Source organism: Orycteropus afer, unplaced genomic scaffold (genome assembly GCF_000298275.1).
Source record: "Orycteropus afer afer isolate SDZICR_OR568_19922 unplaced genomic scaffold, OryAfe1.0 scaffold00272, whole genome shotgun sequence".
Taxonomy (NCBI): domain Eukaryota; kingdom Metazoa; phylum Chordata; class Mammalia; order Tubulidentata; family Orycteropodidae; genus Orycteropus; species Orycteropus afer.
This window is the reverse complement of record NW_006921859.1, coordinates 2157279-2176132: the sequence shown is the minus strand read 5'-3', so window position 1 is coordinate 2176132 and position 18854 is coordinate 2157279. Positions and strand designations below refer to the sequence as shown.

The following is an 18854-nucleotide window of genomic DNA, read 5'->3' as shown; positions in this document are numbered from 1 at the left end:
CCAGAATACTTGGGAAGCAGTCTGGATTCCACCCTTTCCCTTCCCACCTAGCTTTCACTTCCCACCTCATGTTGGCTCGTCCTCTTGAATATCTTTGTGCACTGTGTTCTCCATCCCTTCTCTCACTGCCTTAGCTCAGCCCCTGCAATTTCTCACCTGGATGACTGCAAAAGCTCCTGGGTGGTTCCTCTGCCTCTTCTCTCTATTCCACACTCTACAAAGCAGCCTGAGATTGTTAAATAATAAAAACCTGATCATTACTGTCTCCTGCTTGTTGATTCTTTATTTTTTATTATGGCTTCCCATAATCCACAGATTAAAACCTTAACTCCTTGACATGGTGGGACGTGTGCTGACCCCTACCTCTCACCCCAGTCTCATCTTCAACCATCACTTCCCTGAACTTTATATGGTGCAAAACTGGATGACCCACAAGGATCCAGAACAGTGCAATGGTGATAATGAACAGCTCTGATGCTGGAAAGTCTTGGACCTAAATCCTAGCTTTGACACTAAGTAATAAACACTATGTACATTACCTATCCTCTCTGACCCTTAGTTTTCTCATCTGTAAAATGAAAATGGTAATAGTAACATCCAACTTTCGGGGTTGTTTTGAGGATTAAATGAATTGATGCAAATACAACAACTGTCACAATGCCTAGTAACTAGTAGGTGTTTCCTCATTGTTATTAATGTCACTATTGTTGGCTGAGCCCAGCCAGCTCTTACATGGCCCTAGCATGGCACTTGGGGTCTTCTTTCTAAAATGAACACCCTCTACTTTTCTGTTGGACAGATTCAATCACTTTTCAAGTGTTGGCTCAAGTGCTGCCCAATTGGGACATTTTCACTGCATCACCCAGGTAGACAAGGAGCTCTTTCGCTCCTGATCCCATAGCCCCTAGGCATTTCTATATTACAGCAATGGTGTTAAGTATGTGTATCATCTTGGCTGGGGCTGGCTGCGTGGCTGGGCAGCTAAATATAGTTATTCCACATGATGAGATTGGTAATTAACTCCACGGTGGAATCTACTGGAGCAGCTGAGTAGCTGCTTTGGGTATGTGGTCTGCTTCCCATATATAAGAAAAAGCTTTGGGAATGGTCTCCAGTTGATGGCATGCTTGAACCCTGCATGAGGCTGTGTTGTTGTTCAGGATCCTGCCATGCTCTGCCAACCTTGGGACTTTCAATGGACTTGAATTAATGGCCTGCCATGTGATTTGGTAACATCAGGACTGTGCCATTTTATTTGCTGACCTTGGGCTTGTCAGTCTCAGCAGCCAGCAGCTGTCTGAGTGAAGAAATGCCTCTAGCTTCAGTGGGCCGGGAGCAAGAGGCAGAGCTGAAGCCCAAGGTCAAGGGACTTTCACTCAGCCCCTAGAGCCTGGCACTTGAACTTGGACTTAAAGCCTCCAAATTGTTAAGAATAAACTCCTATTTGTTAAGGCCACCCCACTTGTGGTATATTCTTGTCAGAGTGGCACTAGGTAACCAGAACAGTTCTTTAGGACCAAGACAGTTGTTTTTCAAATGTCTATCTCCTGGCTTCTAGTAGAGTACAAGGCACATAGTAGGCCTTCAATAAATATTTGAGGGAACACTGCTAGACAAGTAGAGACAAGTACTGATTTGGGTGAAAGGAAAGGCAATATAATAAATAAATAAATAAAAATGTTTGAGGAATAATGAAGGGAGGATGAAAGGAAAGGAGAAATGAAGGAAAAGAGTGCCATGCCTGAAGAATAGTTCAAAGTTCAATGTGGCAGGCAGTGATGGTGAAGGGAAACAGGCCAGAGAGATGGTCTAGGGAGACCATGAAGGGGCTGGCTGAGGAATCCAGTCAGTTAAGCTCTCTGCTGAAGACTGTCAACTATCAAAGCCAGGTGTCCCATCCCTTCTCTTTATATCTCCAAAACCCAGCACAGTGTCTTATGCATAATAAGTGTTCCAGACCTGTTCAACTAGCCCCTACTTCTGGTGAGTGGCCAGGAGATCTTTGGTGCATTAGGACAACACTCTGGGCTTGTCCAGATTTCATTAATTTCTGTAGAACCACACTTCATTCCATTTTTCTACTTCTGGTGATGAGAAGGACACAAGGAAGCAAGAGTTAACCTGTCTGTATGTGCACCTCTGGGTATTTGTGCATCTCTCCACGTGGTTTTCATGAATGGGATGGAGATGTCAGGAGATGTGGATGACATTCTTCACTTCCCATCTCCTTCCTCCACAACACTGTCATGGGTATGTCATGGGCTGAAGGAGGCTGGGAAACAGAGGTGGATATTGACATGTGGAGGATTTAGGTCACCTCCAAGTTGTCTGCATCAGCCCAAAACTAGAACTTACTATTTCCAAGAACACATGTATTTAGAAAGTATATATTATTGACAAATTACTTCATGACAAATTTTAATGCTGCAGCAGCCTTAGTTGTTTGCCACCCTCAACCTAGAGGCCAGAGCAGACTTGGGTGGAGTATGGCTTCTACTGGGTCTTTCAGAGAGGGGGAAAAAAAAAAGTTCAGCCTGTATCAAGCTGAGCTCTGGTTCTCAGTGCCTGGGAAAGCATTAATGGTCTCATGGAAGTTTAATGAACGCCTTAGAAACATGCCTGTTGTTATCCCAATTCAAGTTGGAAAGTTTGAGTTTCTCAGCTTATGGGGACCAAACAAGAAGGACTAAATCAGTTCTGAAAATACAGACTTGAGGCTAAATATGGCCACATGCCATGATTGAGAAGGAAAAGCATTGTCCAAAATGAGAGTCAATGATGCTCACCTGCTGCCTTTGAGCTTGTTTTCAAATTCTCTCCATTACCCAGAGTCCAACCTCAACACCATTTCTGCAGGAAGTTCACTAGTACCCACCACCAGAGTTAAAGATCTAGAGAAGGGGAGGTGGGCACTGCCTGCAGAGGCCGAGTCTTGGCCATCTTTTCCCTCCTTTATCTCCCCAAACTTTATTTCGCCTAAACTTCTTCCAAAATTTATTTCTACAGAGCTTTTAGGCTCAACTCTATCCACATATCAACTTTCTAATCTAATCTGTTGTCACCCTCTCAGAGATGTTTGATAAACTCCTTTTCATCCTTTAAGCAAAACTCAGTTTCAAGCACTAACTCTTCCAGGAAGCCTTCCCTGATGTCCTAGAGCAACATCAGCTGCCCCTCCTTTATGTTCCCCCATCTTGTAGCACTTACTCTACTATAGTGAAAACAGCAGATTAGGAGAGAGAGAGATTATCTTCTTGTCCTTGTAACTTCAATGTCCTGAACAGTGTCTGTAACACATAGGGTTTTAGAAAATGTTTGTTGAATAAAGAGATGATGTCATTTCTAACATAAGCCTGCTGGATTTCTGGACAATCCTTTCTATATAATCTATACCTTCCCACTCCTCCATATCTCCAAGGTCAGGGTCTTAGCTCCTTCTTCTCTTGGTCCAGCCTCCCAGTCTTGGCATTAGGCTGCCAGATTCCAGGCTCAGAGTCAGGAAGCAGGGAGACTTCCCGATTGATGCTAAAACTTGTTAGTAAGTTGTGTGTAATTTTATAATGTTTCTGGTAAGTGCTAATTGCCTGTTCCTTAAATATTTCTTGTTCTACTGGGAAAAAGCAATTGCAACTATGAATGCATTTCCCACAGCTGGCTGTCCCTATGGAGTGGGGCTGAGTTTCTAGGCTTTGAATGCTCAAATATTGATAGATCCTAAGTGCCCCTCCCCACACTCCACTAGCCTGACCTGGAATTCTGCCAAGCAGAACTGGAAGAATTTCTGGGAAATAAATCCCTCAATTTGCCAACCCTTAGGAATCATGCTTTTGGTGATGGTAGTGGTGGTAATGGTGTGTATGTGTGTGTGTGAGAGAGAGAGAAAGAGAGGGAGAGAGAGAGAGAGACTGCAGTGCCAGTTGCCCTGACCCAAGGAAGCTTCCTTCCATCTGAATTGGGTCAGAGGGCATGTTGATGATGCTTGGGGGAGGGGAGAAATAATACACTTGGGAGGTCTCTGCCCTGAAACAACTCATGCCATTCTGCGGAACATCTGCCTCCCAGCTACCTGCTCATTCTGAGCTAAGCCATCATTCCTGATGGAATTCTGCAGGAGCTGGATGTAAAGGAGGACTCAGATGAAGGCAGGAGTAATTCTAAAGCTTTGGGCAATAGCTACAGCACTGGGGAAGCAGAACGAGGCCAGCTTTTAACTGAGCATTTACTAAATGCGAGGCTCTATGCTGGGTGCTTCACTACACTGAGTCCTCCTGTGAGGTATCAGCCCTTCTTCTCAGGTGGGCAAACTGAAGCCCAGAGACGAGGAGGGTCTGGCCGAAGAACACATAGGCAGAACCTGATTATAAATTGGGTATGTGGGACCCCAAAGCCTTTGAAGACATTACAGAGTTGTGGGCTCTTAGCACCTGAGAGCTGTTAGGTGGTAAAATGAGCCAACAGGGAATTGAGAGGGGGCCAAGGAAGGGAGCCTGCTTGTGCTTGTGTCAAAAGTCATTATGACTACATTCTGCAAACTTTCCTGAGCCTCTCTTCTGTGCCAAGTACTTGACTAGGCATTGTTGGGTGGAGAGATTAAGAACATGTAATCTCAGCCTTGAATGGAGTCATAGCAGCCCACGGGACTGCTGGAACTCTTATCATGGAGAGCCTTGGATGCCACATGAATGACTTTGTAATTTATCCTAAGGGCAATGACAGGTTGACATTATAGTTATTTTTTATTTTCTTTAAATGGGAGAACATTGTGGCCCAGATTTGAATTCTAGGAAGATCACTCTTCCTTTTGTTTGGGGAAATGCTTTGACTTCTACAAAGATTTTGTAAGGAGTTGAAATTCTGTAACTTGGGGAGGCTACTGGTATAGTAGGAAAATCAGGGGAGATGGATTCAGAGAGGCACGGGCTTGGATCCTAGCTCCACACTTTCCCACTGTGTGACCATGGGCAGGTTACCTTTTTGGGTCTCAGATTCCTCACCTAGAGAACAGTAGTAGCCAATGTATGGCTGTGAGTACTGAATGAGATGAAGCAGTGTTTTTCCAACTACTGTTTAGCTACAATGCTCCTCTTGAAAGAGGCTTACAAAAAATAAAACAGAAGAAAGAAGAATAAATAGAGGTAGAGTCAGAGCCCTTCTGGCTAGGCAACTGCTATCTGAGCTGGGTGGTCCCTCAGAGTACCCCAGGTCTTTCACAACACTGTTTGAAAACCCCTGAATTAAGGAACATAAAGCTTCTGTCACACAGTAGACTGTCAAAAATCTTAGGTTCCTTTGTTTTCCAATGCAACCACAGCAAACAAGTCTAACTCCTCTTCCCATAAGACAGCCTTTCAAATATTTGGACACAGCTCTCAAGTCTCCCCTGAGTCTGCCTTTCTCCTGAGTAGCCATTGAGGGGGTGTTGACATTTCTTGTAGAACTTGACTTAAGTTCTCTCCTTATCTGTCTCAAGCAGAGACCCTCCAATCTAAGCTTGATCTTCTGATGCCTGATCAAGGAAGAGTAAAGCACAATGAACTCTGGCAGAAATTCTAGTAGCAAAAGTTTTGAGCCATAAACCAAGACTTCATATGTATTCCCATTTCATCTTATGCTGTTAATCTAGCCAATAGCTCTACTCCATCAAGATCTTTCAGCATGCTCTGTATGACAACTGGTGTACTGTTATCCCTTTCACACTCATGCCATTTATGTCTTATCCAAGCCATTGATCAAATATGGACAGATGAAGGGCACAGAGTGACATGGAATCACTCTTCCTCACTTCGGGGAATCCTTACTGCTGAATAGCTATAGAATTTTAGAAATGGAAGAAAATAACTTCAAGTCCAAATCCAGTTCTGACAATTCACACTTACTCCTGTTTTCAAAGGAGTGAGTGATAGAGTGTGGCCCTGAATTGGGGTCTCTGTATTTCCATCTTACCACCATTGCTTGTGTGTGACTTTATACACTTAAAAAGCCCATTCATTTAACTACCCACTTACTCACTCATCAGTTACACCCCAACTGCTTTGCAATTTGCTACACTCCCTATTGTCACACTCTTACTCTAACTTCATAGTAGCCCTGTAATCTAGGTTGTATTACCATATGCATTTCTCAGATGAAAAATCAGAGCCCTAATGGAGATTCCATGACTCGCAATGGAGTGAGGAAGACCCAGAACCAGGATTTGAACTTGGCACTCATCATTCCACAAGTATGCTCTGTCTGTTCTGTCTCACCTAGAAACATGGTCTCCTACTCTAGAACAGCACAACTACTGTCCTTCTCCTAGTGGGCATTTGAATGTCTACCACAGTGTATTGTAGGAAATCTGAGCTAGCTTCCTGTGTAGCCAGTTTGGAGACAGAGGACAGGTCCTCTGACACAAGAACCCAGAGCCCACTTTATTACACTGGGGGTAGGAGAGTAGAGGGGGAAGCTCCAGTGGACTGCCTAAGAGTCTTTTGGAGGTGCTCAGCATGGCTTTGGACACTCTCCTTATATATTTTCATGAAGAATTATCAGTCTCCTACCTTCTCCCACTTCTTCCTTTGCTTCTTATCTCTACCACCAGCTACCAGTTGCCATTGAGTTGATTCTGATTCATGGTGAGCCCACATGTGTCAGAGTAGAATTATGCTCCACAGGATTTTTGGAAAGGAGATAGTCATGCCTTTCTTCCAAGGCAACTCTGGGTGAACTAGAACCTCCAACCTTGTGGTCAGCAGCTTCTAACCATCTGTGTTAATCCTTTGTGCCACCCATGGACTCTATTAGCTATTGAGCCATTTTGGAGATGTAAGGTTGATTTACTTGATAAAGTCTTCCATGATCCTTTCTCTGTGCTCCCCTTGGCTCTGTCTGAAGCAACTGTCTTGCTTTAATGCCATATCTGTTTTCTCCACTAGAGTGCATGCCTCTGAGGTGAGGGTGTGGATCTTATGCATCCATTCCCCTAGTGCTGGTATAGTATCTAGTATCTAATAGGGGTTTAACAAATATTTGTGGAATGGCTTCTCCTCCTCTTTTAGTGGAGATCAGCATCAGCATTCATTGGCCAAAAGAAAGTTTGCAAGATCATTGGTGGGTAACGGGTGGTGATATCTCTTGGGTACCAGAGTTTGCTGTTCTCTTAATGCCTGGTCCCAACAAGCACTGAAGATTGCTCTCATCTTCATCCTCCTCAGACCACCATCCATGGTGTGTGTCTGTACCTTGCCCTTCATACAAAGTTACTCGTCACCACAGCACCTGAGTAGGGGAGGTGGGAAACTATTATTCCCAGTCTAAAGATTTTTTGAAAAATGAGGTTCAGGAATTTTCAGGGGCCTTTTAAAGGTCTAAAGAGTCCTAAGGAGCTCTGGTGATGCCAGGGTTAAGGCATTTGGCTGCTAACCAAAAGTTTAGATGTTCAAACCTACCAGCCACTCCACAGGAGAAAGACAAGGCAGTCTGCTTCCATAAAGATTTACAGCCTTGGGAACCCTATGGGGCAGCTGTACTCTGTCTTATAGGGTTGCTATGAGTTGGAATTGGCTTGACTACAGTGAGTTTGGTTATTTGTGGTAAGGAATCCCTGGGTGCTGCAAATGATCAAGATGCGTGATGGCTAACAAAAAGGTTGGAGGTTAGAGTCCACCCAGAGGGGCCTCAGAAGAAAGGCTTGGTGATTTACTTCCAAAAAATCAGCCTTTGAAAGCCCTATGGAGCACAGTTTACTGTGAGATACACATGCCAGAATTAACTCAATGGCAACTGGCAATGGTATTACAGGTCTACTTAAGCCAGGTATGACTTGGGGATGTAGGTCCAGCACTTTAATATGATCCTCAAAGCAACCTGGGGACCCACTGAACCAAGAAGAAAGTTGGGGCTCATAGAAGTCAAAGAAGTTGCCTAAGGAGGGGAAGCCAGGGCAGGTCATAACCGGGATTTGAACCCAGAGTTTCTGACTTCAAATCCAGATCCTCATCTCTGACTCCCAGTGCAGAGTTCATCTGTCTCACTAAGAGCAATTACCTTCATAAGAAGCCTTGAATCCCAGGGAGCTGCCACTGCCATCGGTCTGGAAGAGAAGCCACATTTGATGGTTGGTGCTGACGATCAGATCTGGGACCGATGTACCTGTCAGACTGTCAGGACAGAGAGATTTAGAGAGGTGCACCCCACCATGCCACCCCCCCCAAAAAAGACTGCTCAACCAATATATCCAAAAGAATACCTAGGATCCAAACCCATCTGGGGCAAGTTCTGGGCCCCACAGGGTTTCTGACATTGGACTGAGCAGCATGTGCTCCACTTGCTGGCAAGACTCTCCTGTGAGAGCCCAGACCTAGCCCAGACCCCTGGGCTCAGAAGGGAGATCTCTGACTCCCAGTGCAGAGTTCATCTGTCTCACTAAGAGGAGTTACCTTCGTAAGAAGCCTTGAATCCCAGGAAGCTGTCTTACTTGCTCAGGGCACAGGGATGCCACTGTTGTGTGCCATTCATTTGTTTCTGACTCATAAAACTGCTATGGAAACAGCTCCATAGGGCTTCCAAGGTTGTAATCTTTATGGGAGCAGACCATCAGGGCTTTTCTCTTGCAGAGCTGCTGGCAGGTCTAAACCACTGAACTCTTGGTTAGCAGCTCAGTGCTTTAATCTCTGCACCACCACCAGGGCTCTTAGGTACAAGGATAGCAGGATCCAAATCTAATCAAGGGGTGTCTACACTCCGGTGGCCTTTGATCTCCCATGTGAATGGTACTACAGAAAAGACACAGAGAGAACCCCATGTCCCTAGCTGGAAGCTCAGACATTCCTTTGAAGGATGTTCTTCCATTCCATAGGAGAGACAAGGCTTAATATTCAGCTATCACTCTAGGGCTGAACTTTCTGAAGAATGAATTGTAAACTCAGGGATGATGCTGAGTCAACTCGCAATTGTCAGACACCGTGCTGACCAAGTCCCATCCACTGTCTCATTTAATGTCCCCTGTAGCCCAGTGAGGTAGGGATTGTCATCTCCGTTGCATAGATGGGAAGACAGAAGTGCAAAATGGGCAGTGAATCCCTCAAGGTGAGCCTGATAGAGAGTGGGAGAGTCTGGAGGCCACTGTGCAGGTCTAGGGGCGTTCCAGAAGGAAAACAATTCAGCTGTTCCAGCCCCTTCCCAGCCTGGCTCCCTCCTTCTGCTGAGACCAGACAAGCTGACAGCATGGCCAGGGGGATTAGATTAATAAATCCTAATCTCTGATCTACCTGGGAATATAAAAGCCTGGGGGTGAGAAGCTGTTGGTTTGGCTGCAGAGAGATGAGTACCACACCATGGGACATGTGGGGTGGAGCAGGTATGGACTACAGTTAACCAGCCTAGCCCATGTGACATCCTTGGCCTGGAGGCACTAAGCCCTGAGCCCATCATTCTGTAATGAGTAAGGAGGGAAGCCATATGCTGGCTTACGACATGGGGGTGCCAGTGAGCAAGGGAAAATGCTAAGGCGTTGCTTTTCCTAATCATTATTTTGCATGTTTTCCCGAAGATGTGAGGTCAACGTTGGCCTAAAGAGAATTGAGGGTAATGGGGACAGCCTCAGCACCACATAACTAGGGGGCTGTTGCAGAATGTATTGGTTACTCACTCAAATCAGACTCGTACAGAGACCTGGGTACAAACCCTGGCTCTGCCATTCATTTGCTGTTGGAGATTTGGGCAAGAGGTTAAGCCTCTCTGGGATTTTTCATTCAATGCTAAATGAGAGCATTGAGCTGTATGACCCCTAAGGTCCTTTTCAGCTCCAATGTTCTAAGGTTCCCTCTGTGACAAAGCTCAGCAGGTCACAAAAGGAGATGGAGCTGGGACCCAGGTGTCCTGAGCACACTAAGCTGAGTCACCTATATGGAAAGCAAAGCAGGGCAGAAGGTGAGTGACTGGAATGCACCAAGCAGGGGTGGGGTGGAGTGGGAGTGGGGCTGCTCCTGGCCTTACATTCTTTTGTTCCAGTAGATCCCAAGTCTCAGCCATGTCACTTGACTCAGTGGGTAACATGGGTGACTTGTTTAACTGCCCTGATAACATCTTCTCCAGGTAGGTGGGAAAGGTATGGGATGCACCCACAGCAGAATGGCACCTGGACATGTCAGCTTTTACTGAAGAGTCAGTTCTCATTCAACATTAAACCTTGAGGGTGTTAGACAGGAGCTAGCCTGATAGGAGGGAGTGTGGCATGGGTGGGATTCTTGACAGAAGTTAGAAGACATGAACTCAAGTGCTAGTTCTACCACCTGCCATCTTCACAGTCTTCTGCAAGGCATTTAATGACTTTGGGCTTCAGATTCTTCACCTGTTAAATAAGGATGATGATACCACTTCACAGGGCTGTTGTGGGGATTAATTAAGATAACTGATGTGAAAGTTCTCATCCAGTGCTTGGGCATACAAAAATGCTCAATGTTTGTGAATTTCCTCTTCTTGGCAGACAGATGAACAGGTCTGTCTCTCTGAAGCTTGACCACATACACTGATCAGGAGCATTTTTATGCTTCCATGTCAGGCTAATGGTGGTGGGCAAAGAAAGAGGGGCTCAATGGCCTCCAAGAGCAAAGACCCAACATAATGATGTCCTAGGACAGCTTGATATTTACTATCCTATACACTCTTCGGAAGAAAGGTTGGGCAATCCTACTTCCGTAGTGATACTGCCTCGGAAACCCAAGGAGGGGTCGCTGTGAGTCGGGTTTGACTCGATGGCACATAACAACAAGAACAACATACACGACTAGACCACATCATACCAACTTCTCTCCTAGGGCTGGAAAATGTGCTATGTCTATATGGTCCCAATTATCCCAAACTGTCTACATTTATAAGCATGCAGGGAGGTTGGCAAAACACTTCCATTGCCTTTGTGTAATGTCAGACTGCCACAAACTATGCGGCCCTGAGTAAAAACTGCTGGGTGCAGGATGGGGTCTGCATAGAAGTAGAGAGCAAAGTGGACAGCTCCAGGCTCACACATAAAACCTCTATTTCATCTGCTCCCCGAGAGCTTGTTCATTTTTGAATCTCCAGTGAAAGTCTGGTCCAGTTCTATATTTCCCTTGGTTAAAGTAGAGATAGGCAGAGAGATTGTTCTGGAAGCCCAGAATGTTGCAGGAGTACATGCAGCAGGGTGACCTGGGTGACCAGGCAGGACTTGGCAAGCCCATCCCCACCACCCACAGCCAAGGTGCACGTGCCATTCCACTTTCCCAACCAAATGCACCACTTCACTTACATGTAGAGAACAGTTTTCTGGTCCCCGTCCTGCCCACCGTCCCCGACTGTCAGGGTATCATAGCCCCTCTCCAAGTCAAACTCCTCAAAGGCGAGCTTGATCACCTAAGGAGGGAGTACAGGATTAGGCAGCAGGCAGTGGCTGTGAGGAGAGACTTTCCTTAATTTAAAAAGAAAAGAGGAAGTCTCCCCAAGCCTTGAGGGTGTTAAGAATGTTCCAGGTTATGTCCCAATGCCCAGAGTCACTGGTGACATCACCCTACAGACTCCTCCAGGCAGACTGACCATTTCTATGCCACTGCCATGAGAGTGAATGATTTCTTTCCAGACCCTATAGTCTCTGGGCCCCCCTGATTTTTTCAGAGATGTTCATAGCACATCTGGCCAATTTCAGGAGCTGCCATGGCAACACTAGGCACATCTGTCTGACTGCAAGACAATTAGATTCTTTCTTTGTGCTTTAATGTGCAGAAATCCCTGTGGGCTTGGGGGCAATTTTTCAGGCCACATGTAGAATCTTGCCTCAGAGACCTACAGAAGTTTCTCTCAGCCTCTCTTCTGGTGGTTCTTCTCAATCTTTTTTTGTTTATTTGTTGAATAAATGAATGTTTCAGAAAGGACACTTCAACAAGAGTCTCCCTTCTTCACTTGTTTTGTTCTGTCTCCCACAAAGTATTTACCTCTCACCATATGCCAGGTGAGGAGGTGGGGTTTCAACAGTGAGCAAGACATAGTTCCTACCCTTAGTGAGTAGGGGAGACAGGAAAGTAAACTGATACCAGAACCAAAACCAAAACCAAACCTTTGAGTTGATTCTGACTCATGATGACCCCATGTGTTGCGGAGCAGAACTGTGCTCCACAGAGTTTTCAAGGCTGTGACCTTTTGGAAGCAGACGGCCAGGCTTGTCTTCTAAGGCACCCCTGGGTAAGTTTCCAAGGCACCTCTAGGTAAGTTTGAACTGCCAACCTTTTCGTTAGTTGAGCACTTAACTATCTGTGCCATCAGGAGATAAATGCTTTAGCAGGGATAAAAATGTATGGGGGCTGTGGAAGCACTGAGGGATCTCACTCAACTTATGGGAGGGGGAGGAAGGAGAGTCTAGTCATGATGGTGGCATCTGAGGGAATTCTGAAGGATACGAGAGACAGCTCAGGCCAAAGAAAGGTGCTGGGAGGGGGACGGAGACATTCCAGAAAGGAACCAGGTTCACAGGGCTGAGCTGTGGCAGTGACAAAACATTCCAGAATAACAAGTTGTTGAATGTGTTTCAGAGGCAGGTCTACAAATGTTGGCCAAATACACCTGTTAGCTGCCCTTACCCTGGGGACAATGTGGCTGGGCATTCAGGGCAAGGAGATGACTCAGGAAGACCTAGAACTTGAGACATTTGCCTGGGGCTCAGTCCAAAGGTTTCATGACCTCAAGGAGTTGGGGTGTATCCTGAGGAAGGAGCAATAGAAAGGCTTTAAATAGTGGGGTGATGTGATGGAGGTAGACAGGTCTGGCTGCTGCTGTGTAAAGTGCCACAGCAGGAGTGAGGCCAGTGGTGGTGAGGGTGGTTCTGAGGATTTGTGGAAGTGGTAGAGGAGCAACAGCAATAAGGATGAGAAAACAGTCAGATCTAGTGATATAGAGGGCTTTGTGACTGGATGGATATGGGGGTGAGCAGTGGCGTCCTTAGGGGGTGTGGACCATACCAGGTGACATTGTCAGAGGGGGTGACACCAAAATGACTGTCTATAAAATATTTGTACGTTTCAGCAGAAATAACCTTGTAGCTAGTTATAACAACAAAAACATTTTCATAAGCCCAGCTTACATGTATCAATATACCTGTGAGGTCAGAGCTGTCATCGCCACCCAATCACAATGACGCTTCGAGTTGTGTGTGCTGTTGCTTTCATTGCTGTCAGTGTTTTTATAGTTGCTGATTTTGTCAAATTTTCTGGTGTCTTAGCTACACTATTGTGGTAATTGGTATAGCATCTGTGAACCCATAGCAATGACTTTTTTGAGAATGAAGTAGTAATTAAAGGAAAAGAAGGAGAGAAGTTAAAAAAAAAAAGGCCTCTGTTCAGTAACTAATAATGTAATTTAATGCAGAAAAATTTTACAAAACAATTTTGTTGTTAATATTCATATAATCTAAGAACCATTACATTTAAGAAATTTATGCTATATTCATCACATATTATCATGATTAAAATTGATAATAAACATGACTAAAAATTCTATATGGTATGTTACAGGAGAAGGTCTGTGGTTGGGGGTGACACCCTGAGATATTGCACTGGTTGACACCTTGTGATGCAACTGGGGCAGAAGGAGCGGGAGGGATCTAGGACAATTTTCATGTTTCTACTTGGGCAGTTAGGCCAGTGTGTAGTGGAGTCATTCAAGAAGACAGGACACACAAGAGGCACCCACTCCTACTGTCTAATCTGGGTCTCTTTTTTGCCCATTTCAATATGGTTTCAATTGCATGCGGTTCTTCACTTACTCACCCAATGGGGAGGCTGAAGTTGCTCCTTTGTTTTCTTTTCCACAAACTAAGGAATACACAATTTCAGTGGATATTTTTTTTCGAGCTGTGGGTGACACCTTCTGCAACTTTCCTTTGTCCACACCCAAAAACCTGGCACTTTGTACTGCTGGAATGTCTGTGGGGCTTCACCCCAAGGTGACTTCAGGAATCCCAGAAAAAAACTGGTGCTGCAGTCACTCATGGGCCTGGTGCATTAATGCAGGGCCCTCTGCAGGTGCCTGGGAACACCAGAGAGGAGTTTCTCTACAGAAGAACATCTGTGAGCGACATCACTGGGTCTACAGACAGGACAGAGGAGGCGTTGATTGCCATCAGCTGGGAGAAATACTAGGAGGCTCCTGGAGCAAATGAAGCCCAGGCTGAGTCTAGAAGATAAACTGGAGGCCAACAAGTGGATCAAGAAGGGAAAGCAATCCAGGCAGAGGGCAGAGCAGGTGACAGGCAAGAAGTGCAGATGGCATGACTTGTCCAGAGACCTCTAGTAGTCTTTGGGTGGCACAAACAGCTAAGTGTTCAACTACTAACCACAAGATTGGCAGTTTGAACACACCCAGAGGTGCCTCAGAAGAGAAGTCTGATGATCTGCTTCCAAAAGGTCACAGCCCTGAATTTCCTACAAAGCACAGGTCTATGCTGTAATACATGGTGTTGCCAGGAGTTGGAATCAACTGAAAAGCAATAAGTTTTGTTTTGTTTGCTTAAGTGAGAGGGAAGTGGAGGGTGAGGAAATGAGAGAAGTAGAAGCCAGATTGTGAAGACCTATCTGCCTTACTAAAGATTTGGGACTTTGTCCTAAAGACAAAAGGGAGTTATGGGCAAAAGAGAGTTATGCAAGGGTATGACATGAGGTTCTATTTTAGGACCAACACCATTGAGAGTGGGTTGAAAAACAAGAGATCAATTACTGGACTATAGCAATATTCTAAGGAGCCCTGGTGGTGCAATGGTTAAGTGCTTGGCTGCAAACTTAAAGGTTGGAGGTTTGAACCCACTCAGAGACTGGGGAAGAAAGCTCTAATGATTTCCTTCTGTAAAAATTACAGCTCTATAAAACCCTATGAAGCAGTTCCACTCTATCACCTGGGGTCACTATGAGTTGGAATTGACTCAACAGCACTCAACAACAACAAGCATTATTCCAAGTGAGGGAGGACATGGGGCTGTCACAGGGTGGTGGGTGGGGTAGGTTAGAAAAGAGGAAATTGAACACAACTGTCAATAGTGCCTGGGGATTCTTTAGCCTTTCTGGTTTTCCCATCCTGGAGGTGAGACCTCCATCTCATGTTCTTCATTGACTCATGCCATCACTGGAGGATCACTGGCTGAGGCTGGAGTCTCCTCTCCATCCCTCACTCTTCACAGTGCTGCTCCCCAGAGTGACATGTTGCTATTTCCTAACCTGACATGTAAGGAGGGGCTCTCCTCATCTGTGCCTCTTGAATTCCCCCTCCCTCCAGCATATGTGAACTTCTGGGCATTCCACTACGCTGGCCCATTCACCATTCTGACTTGCACAAATTCCTCCTTCTCCCATCCCTCTCCTTAACACATTTATCTTCTTCTCTGAGGGCTCCCTGATTACCCTGGACTAGGCGGGTGCTCCCCACCCAGCACATTCCTCTCACCTCATTTAATGTCACATATTATTATATGATTAAAATTGATAATAAACATTACTAAAAATTCTACATGGTCTGTTACAGGAGAAGGTCCATGGTTGGGGGTGACACCATGAGTTACTGCACTACTTGACACTGACCCTTGTGATGCCACTGGGGCTGAAGGAGCGGGAGGGATCTAGGACGATTTGCAGGTTTCTAGCTTGGGCAATTAGGTAGGTGTGTGGTGGGGTCATTCACGAAGACAGGACACACAAGAGGCACCCACGGCTATTGTCTAATCTTTTTTGCCCAACTCAATCTGATTTCAATCTCATGAGGTTCTTTACTCACTCACCCAATGGGGAGGCTGAAGTACTCACCTGCTGCACTGTGACTGTTTATCAGGTCCCACAACACACTGTGAACTCCTGGAGGCTGGGGGTCAGGGCTCACTGCCTCTGTAACCACCAGTGCCTGTCTGTAGGCTAGCACATGCCTGGGCTCAGAAAATGTTCTTGGGAGTAAATTTCCCAAACCCCACCTCCCAAAGGATGCCTTTCCTGACTGTTCAGAATGGACTGACTGCTGTGATCTCGGATTCCTCATGGTAGTTAACATCTAAGACAGAGGTCAGCAAACATTCTCTATAAAGGGCCAGAGAGTAAACATTTTAGCCATTCTGGGCAGCTACTCAACTCTTTTGTGGTAGTGCTAAAGTAGCCACAGACAACATGTAAACAAACAAGCATCCCACTCAAACTTTAGTTACAACAGCAAACAGTGGGCTGGATTGGGCCCACTGGCTGTAGTTTTCTGACTCCTAGTCTAGAAGATTCTTTGAGACACTTAATCACATAATTTGATAATTTTCTCTTAGGGGATTTCTCTACCATAATCACTGAAACAATGTGCCAGACTCTGTTCTAAGCGCTTATATCAACTCATGAAAAACTCACAACAACAGGTAGTATGATTACCTCCATTTTAGAAATGAGACTATTGAGGCAAAGAGAGGTTAAGCAACTTGCCTAAGATTACACAGCTATGTGGTATAACTGGGACTCACACCAGGCAGGCTGGCTTTCGAAGCCAGCTTCTTTGCCCCTATGTCCTATTATCTCACAATGTTCTGGCAAGATCTCAGATCTATAAGGAAAGAACCATGACTTATCATCTTGAACCTCCTCTAAGCTCTTATTCTACATCATAGCAGGTGTTCAGCAAACATATCCTGTATATGAAGTAATCCGAGGCAGATGGTGCCTTTTGCAAGGGAAGGGGGCCTGGGCCTGGCAGAGAGTGAGGGTCCTGTATGCAATGCTCCCCACCACTAGCCCCTTCCAGCCAGTCATGGGGCAGAGACACCAGTTTACTGCACCATTTCCAGGAAAGAAAACACACAATTACTAGGCCTGTAATGGGAAAGTATGGCTTTGAAGGACAGAACCCACACTGTAAAATGGCTCACATCACTGGTGACAGCAGCTGTTGACATAAATCACATTTGACAGCATCTGACCCTTATGTAGGAGCTAATTACACTGGGTAGACTGCATACCATACACAACCTTGCAGCTTCAGGACAGGACCTCAGTACAAAATGTATTGATGCTTTTGTCTTTTTCCTCCTCTGCTTCAGCCTCTGTTTAAAGACAGGATCCTATAATGACTCATTAACTAACATGGAGATCAATCAAACTCACAAAGCACCTTTCTGAGACAAGAGGGATGGCAGCACATGAAATAAGCATGGTCAAAGAGGCACATTTGTATACAGCTTAGGCACCTTATTTAAACCTATTAAATAAATGAGTAAATGAACCAAATCATCTCAGACATAATTACTGAGCAACTGCTATATGCTAAGCACCAGGTTAGATGCTTCCTGTAAGTTAGTTCACTTGCCTGGCAATTTACAGTAGAATCTGAATGCCAAGTTCATGGAGCAAATGGTGAGCAGTTAAGGATCAAAAAGAAGGCAGAGAGAGGCTCAGGTGAGGCCAAGGCCATACAAGAGAGAGGGTGTGGACTCTGACCAGGAAATGCTATGAGCTGTAAATAGGAGGGAGACCTTGGGAGGTATAAATGGTTAACACAAAGGTTAGAGGTTCAAGTCCACCCTCAGAAGAAAGGTCTGTTGATCTACTCTCAAAAAATCAGCCACTGAAAACCCTGTGGAGCTAGATTCTACTATGAAAGATATGGGGTCACCGTGCGTCAGAATTGACTTGACAGCAACTGGAGTTTTAGAGTCCTTGGATGTTGCAAACAGTCAATGTGCTCAGCTACTAACTGAAAAGTTGAAGGCTCAAGTCCACTTAGAGCTGTCTCAGAAAAAAGGCCTGGTGATCTACTTCTGAAAAAACCAGTCACTGACAAACCCCATGGAATCCAATTGTAGTCTGACACACATGGGGTTGCCATGAGTTGGAATCGATTAGACTGCAACTGGTTATAAATAGGGGAAGGAAGAGCAGGCATTGCAGTAGAGGCTAGAAATGGGGCTGAAGAACACTCGGCTCAAGCTCTGCCTGGGAACAGAGTCTGTGCTTGGGTTTTGCCTGGTAGGCCAGAGCAAACAGTCTGGACCTCAAGGATTCTGGGAAGCTATGGAAGATTCTGAGTGGGGAAGTGGAAATAATCATAAGTCTTTTTTTAGGGACGATAACGCAACATGAAGAATGGGCTGAGGGCAGAAAGGCCAGCCAGGAGGTTGGTGCAAGGTCCTGGAACAGGATGAGGGGTAAGAGGAACTGAGGTCTGCATAAGCTATTCATGGCAAAAGGTGGGTGGGGGAGGGAGTTTGGGGGATGGTACCCCTCAGAACACATCTACTTTATCCTGAGAAACATGGGGATTGGACGGGGACCATGGAGGACACCCATCCTAGTCCTTGGAGGACAGAATCTTCACTTTCTGAGTGCTGTTCAGGACCAACCAACGGACAGGGCTCCTGTCCTGGCAGCTTGTGCTCAATGGCTCTGGAAGGATCCAACAGCTCAGGGACATTTTATGGGAATGCAGGGTTCCAGGAGATCTAGACTGAGGTGGCTTTGCTCAATGACTGCACTTCTGCAACAGCCTCCTAACTAGGCTCTCTGCTGGTCACCTATCCTTCACTCTGTACCAAAAATTCTCGGTGCCTCACCATTCTCTAGAGCAGGGTTGGCAAACTATGGTCTTTGGGCCCAATCTGGCTCATGACTTCTTCTTGCCTGGCCCTTGCATTAAGAATAGGTGTTGTATTTCGAAAGGGTTGGGGGAAAAAAAAAGAAGATAAATATGTGACAAAGATCTTAGGTGGTCCTCAAAGCCTGAAACACCTACCATCAAACTCCATACAAAAGTTTGCTGAGACTGGGACCTTAAAAGCTAGGAAGCTGCCATCTAGATGCAACAACGGGTCTCTCCTCATCAAGAAGAAAGAAGAAAACCAAAATTAA

The 18854-nt window shown here is 45.6% G+C and overlaps 1 protein-coding gene across 1 annotated transcript in view; it reads right to left on the bottom strand.

Moving 5' to 3' along the window:
- CSMD2 (CUB and Sushi multiple domains 2) overlaps positions 1-18854 on the bottom strand; it is a 972087-nt gene that overhangs the window by 384813 nt on the left and 568420 nt on the right. Inside the window, exons 11-12 of the mRNA XM_007950414.1 lie at positions 11264-11367; positions 8026-8138 (exon numbers count right to left, since the gene is read on the bottom strand). Coding sequence (XP_007948605.1) covers positions 8026-8138; positions 11264-11367 — 217 coding nt within the window. The remainder of the gene's footprint in view (positions 1-8025; positions 8139-11263; positions 11368-18854) is intronic.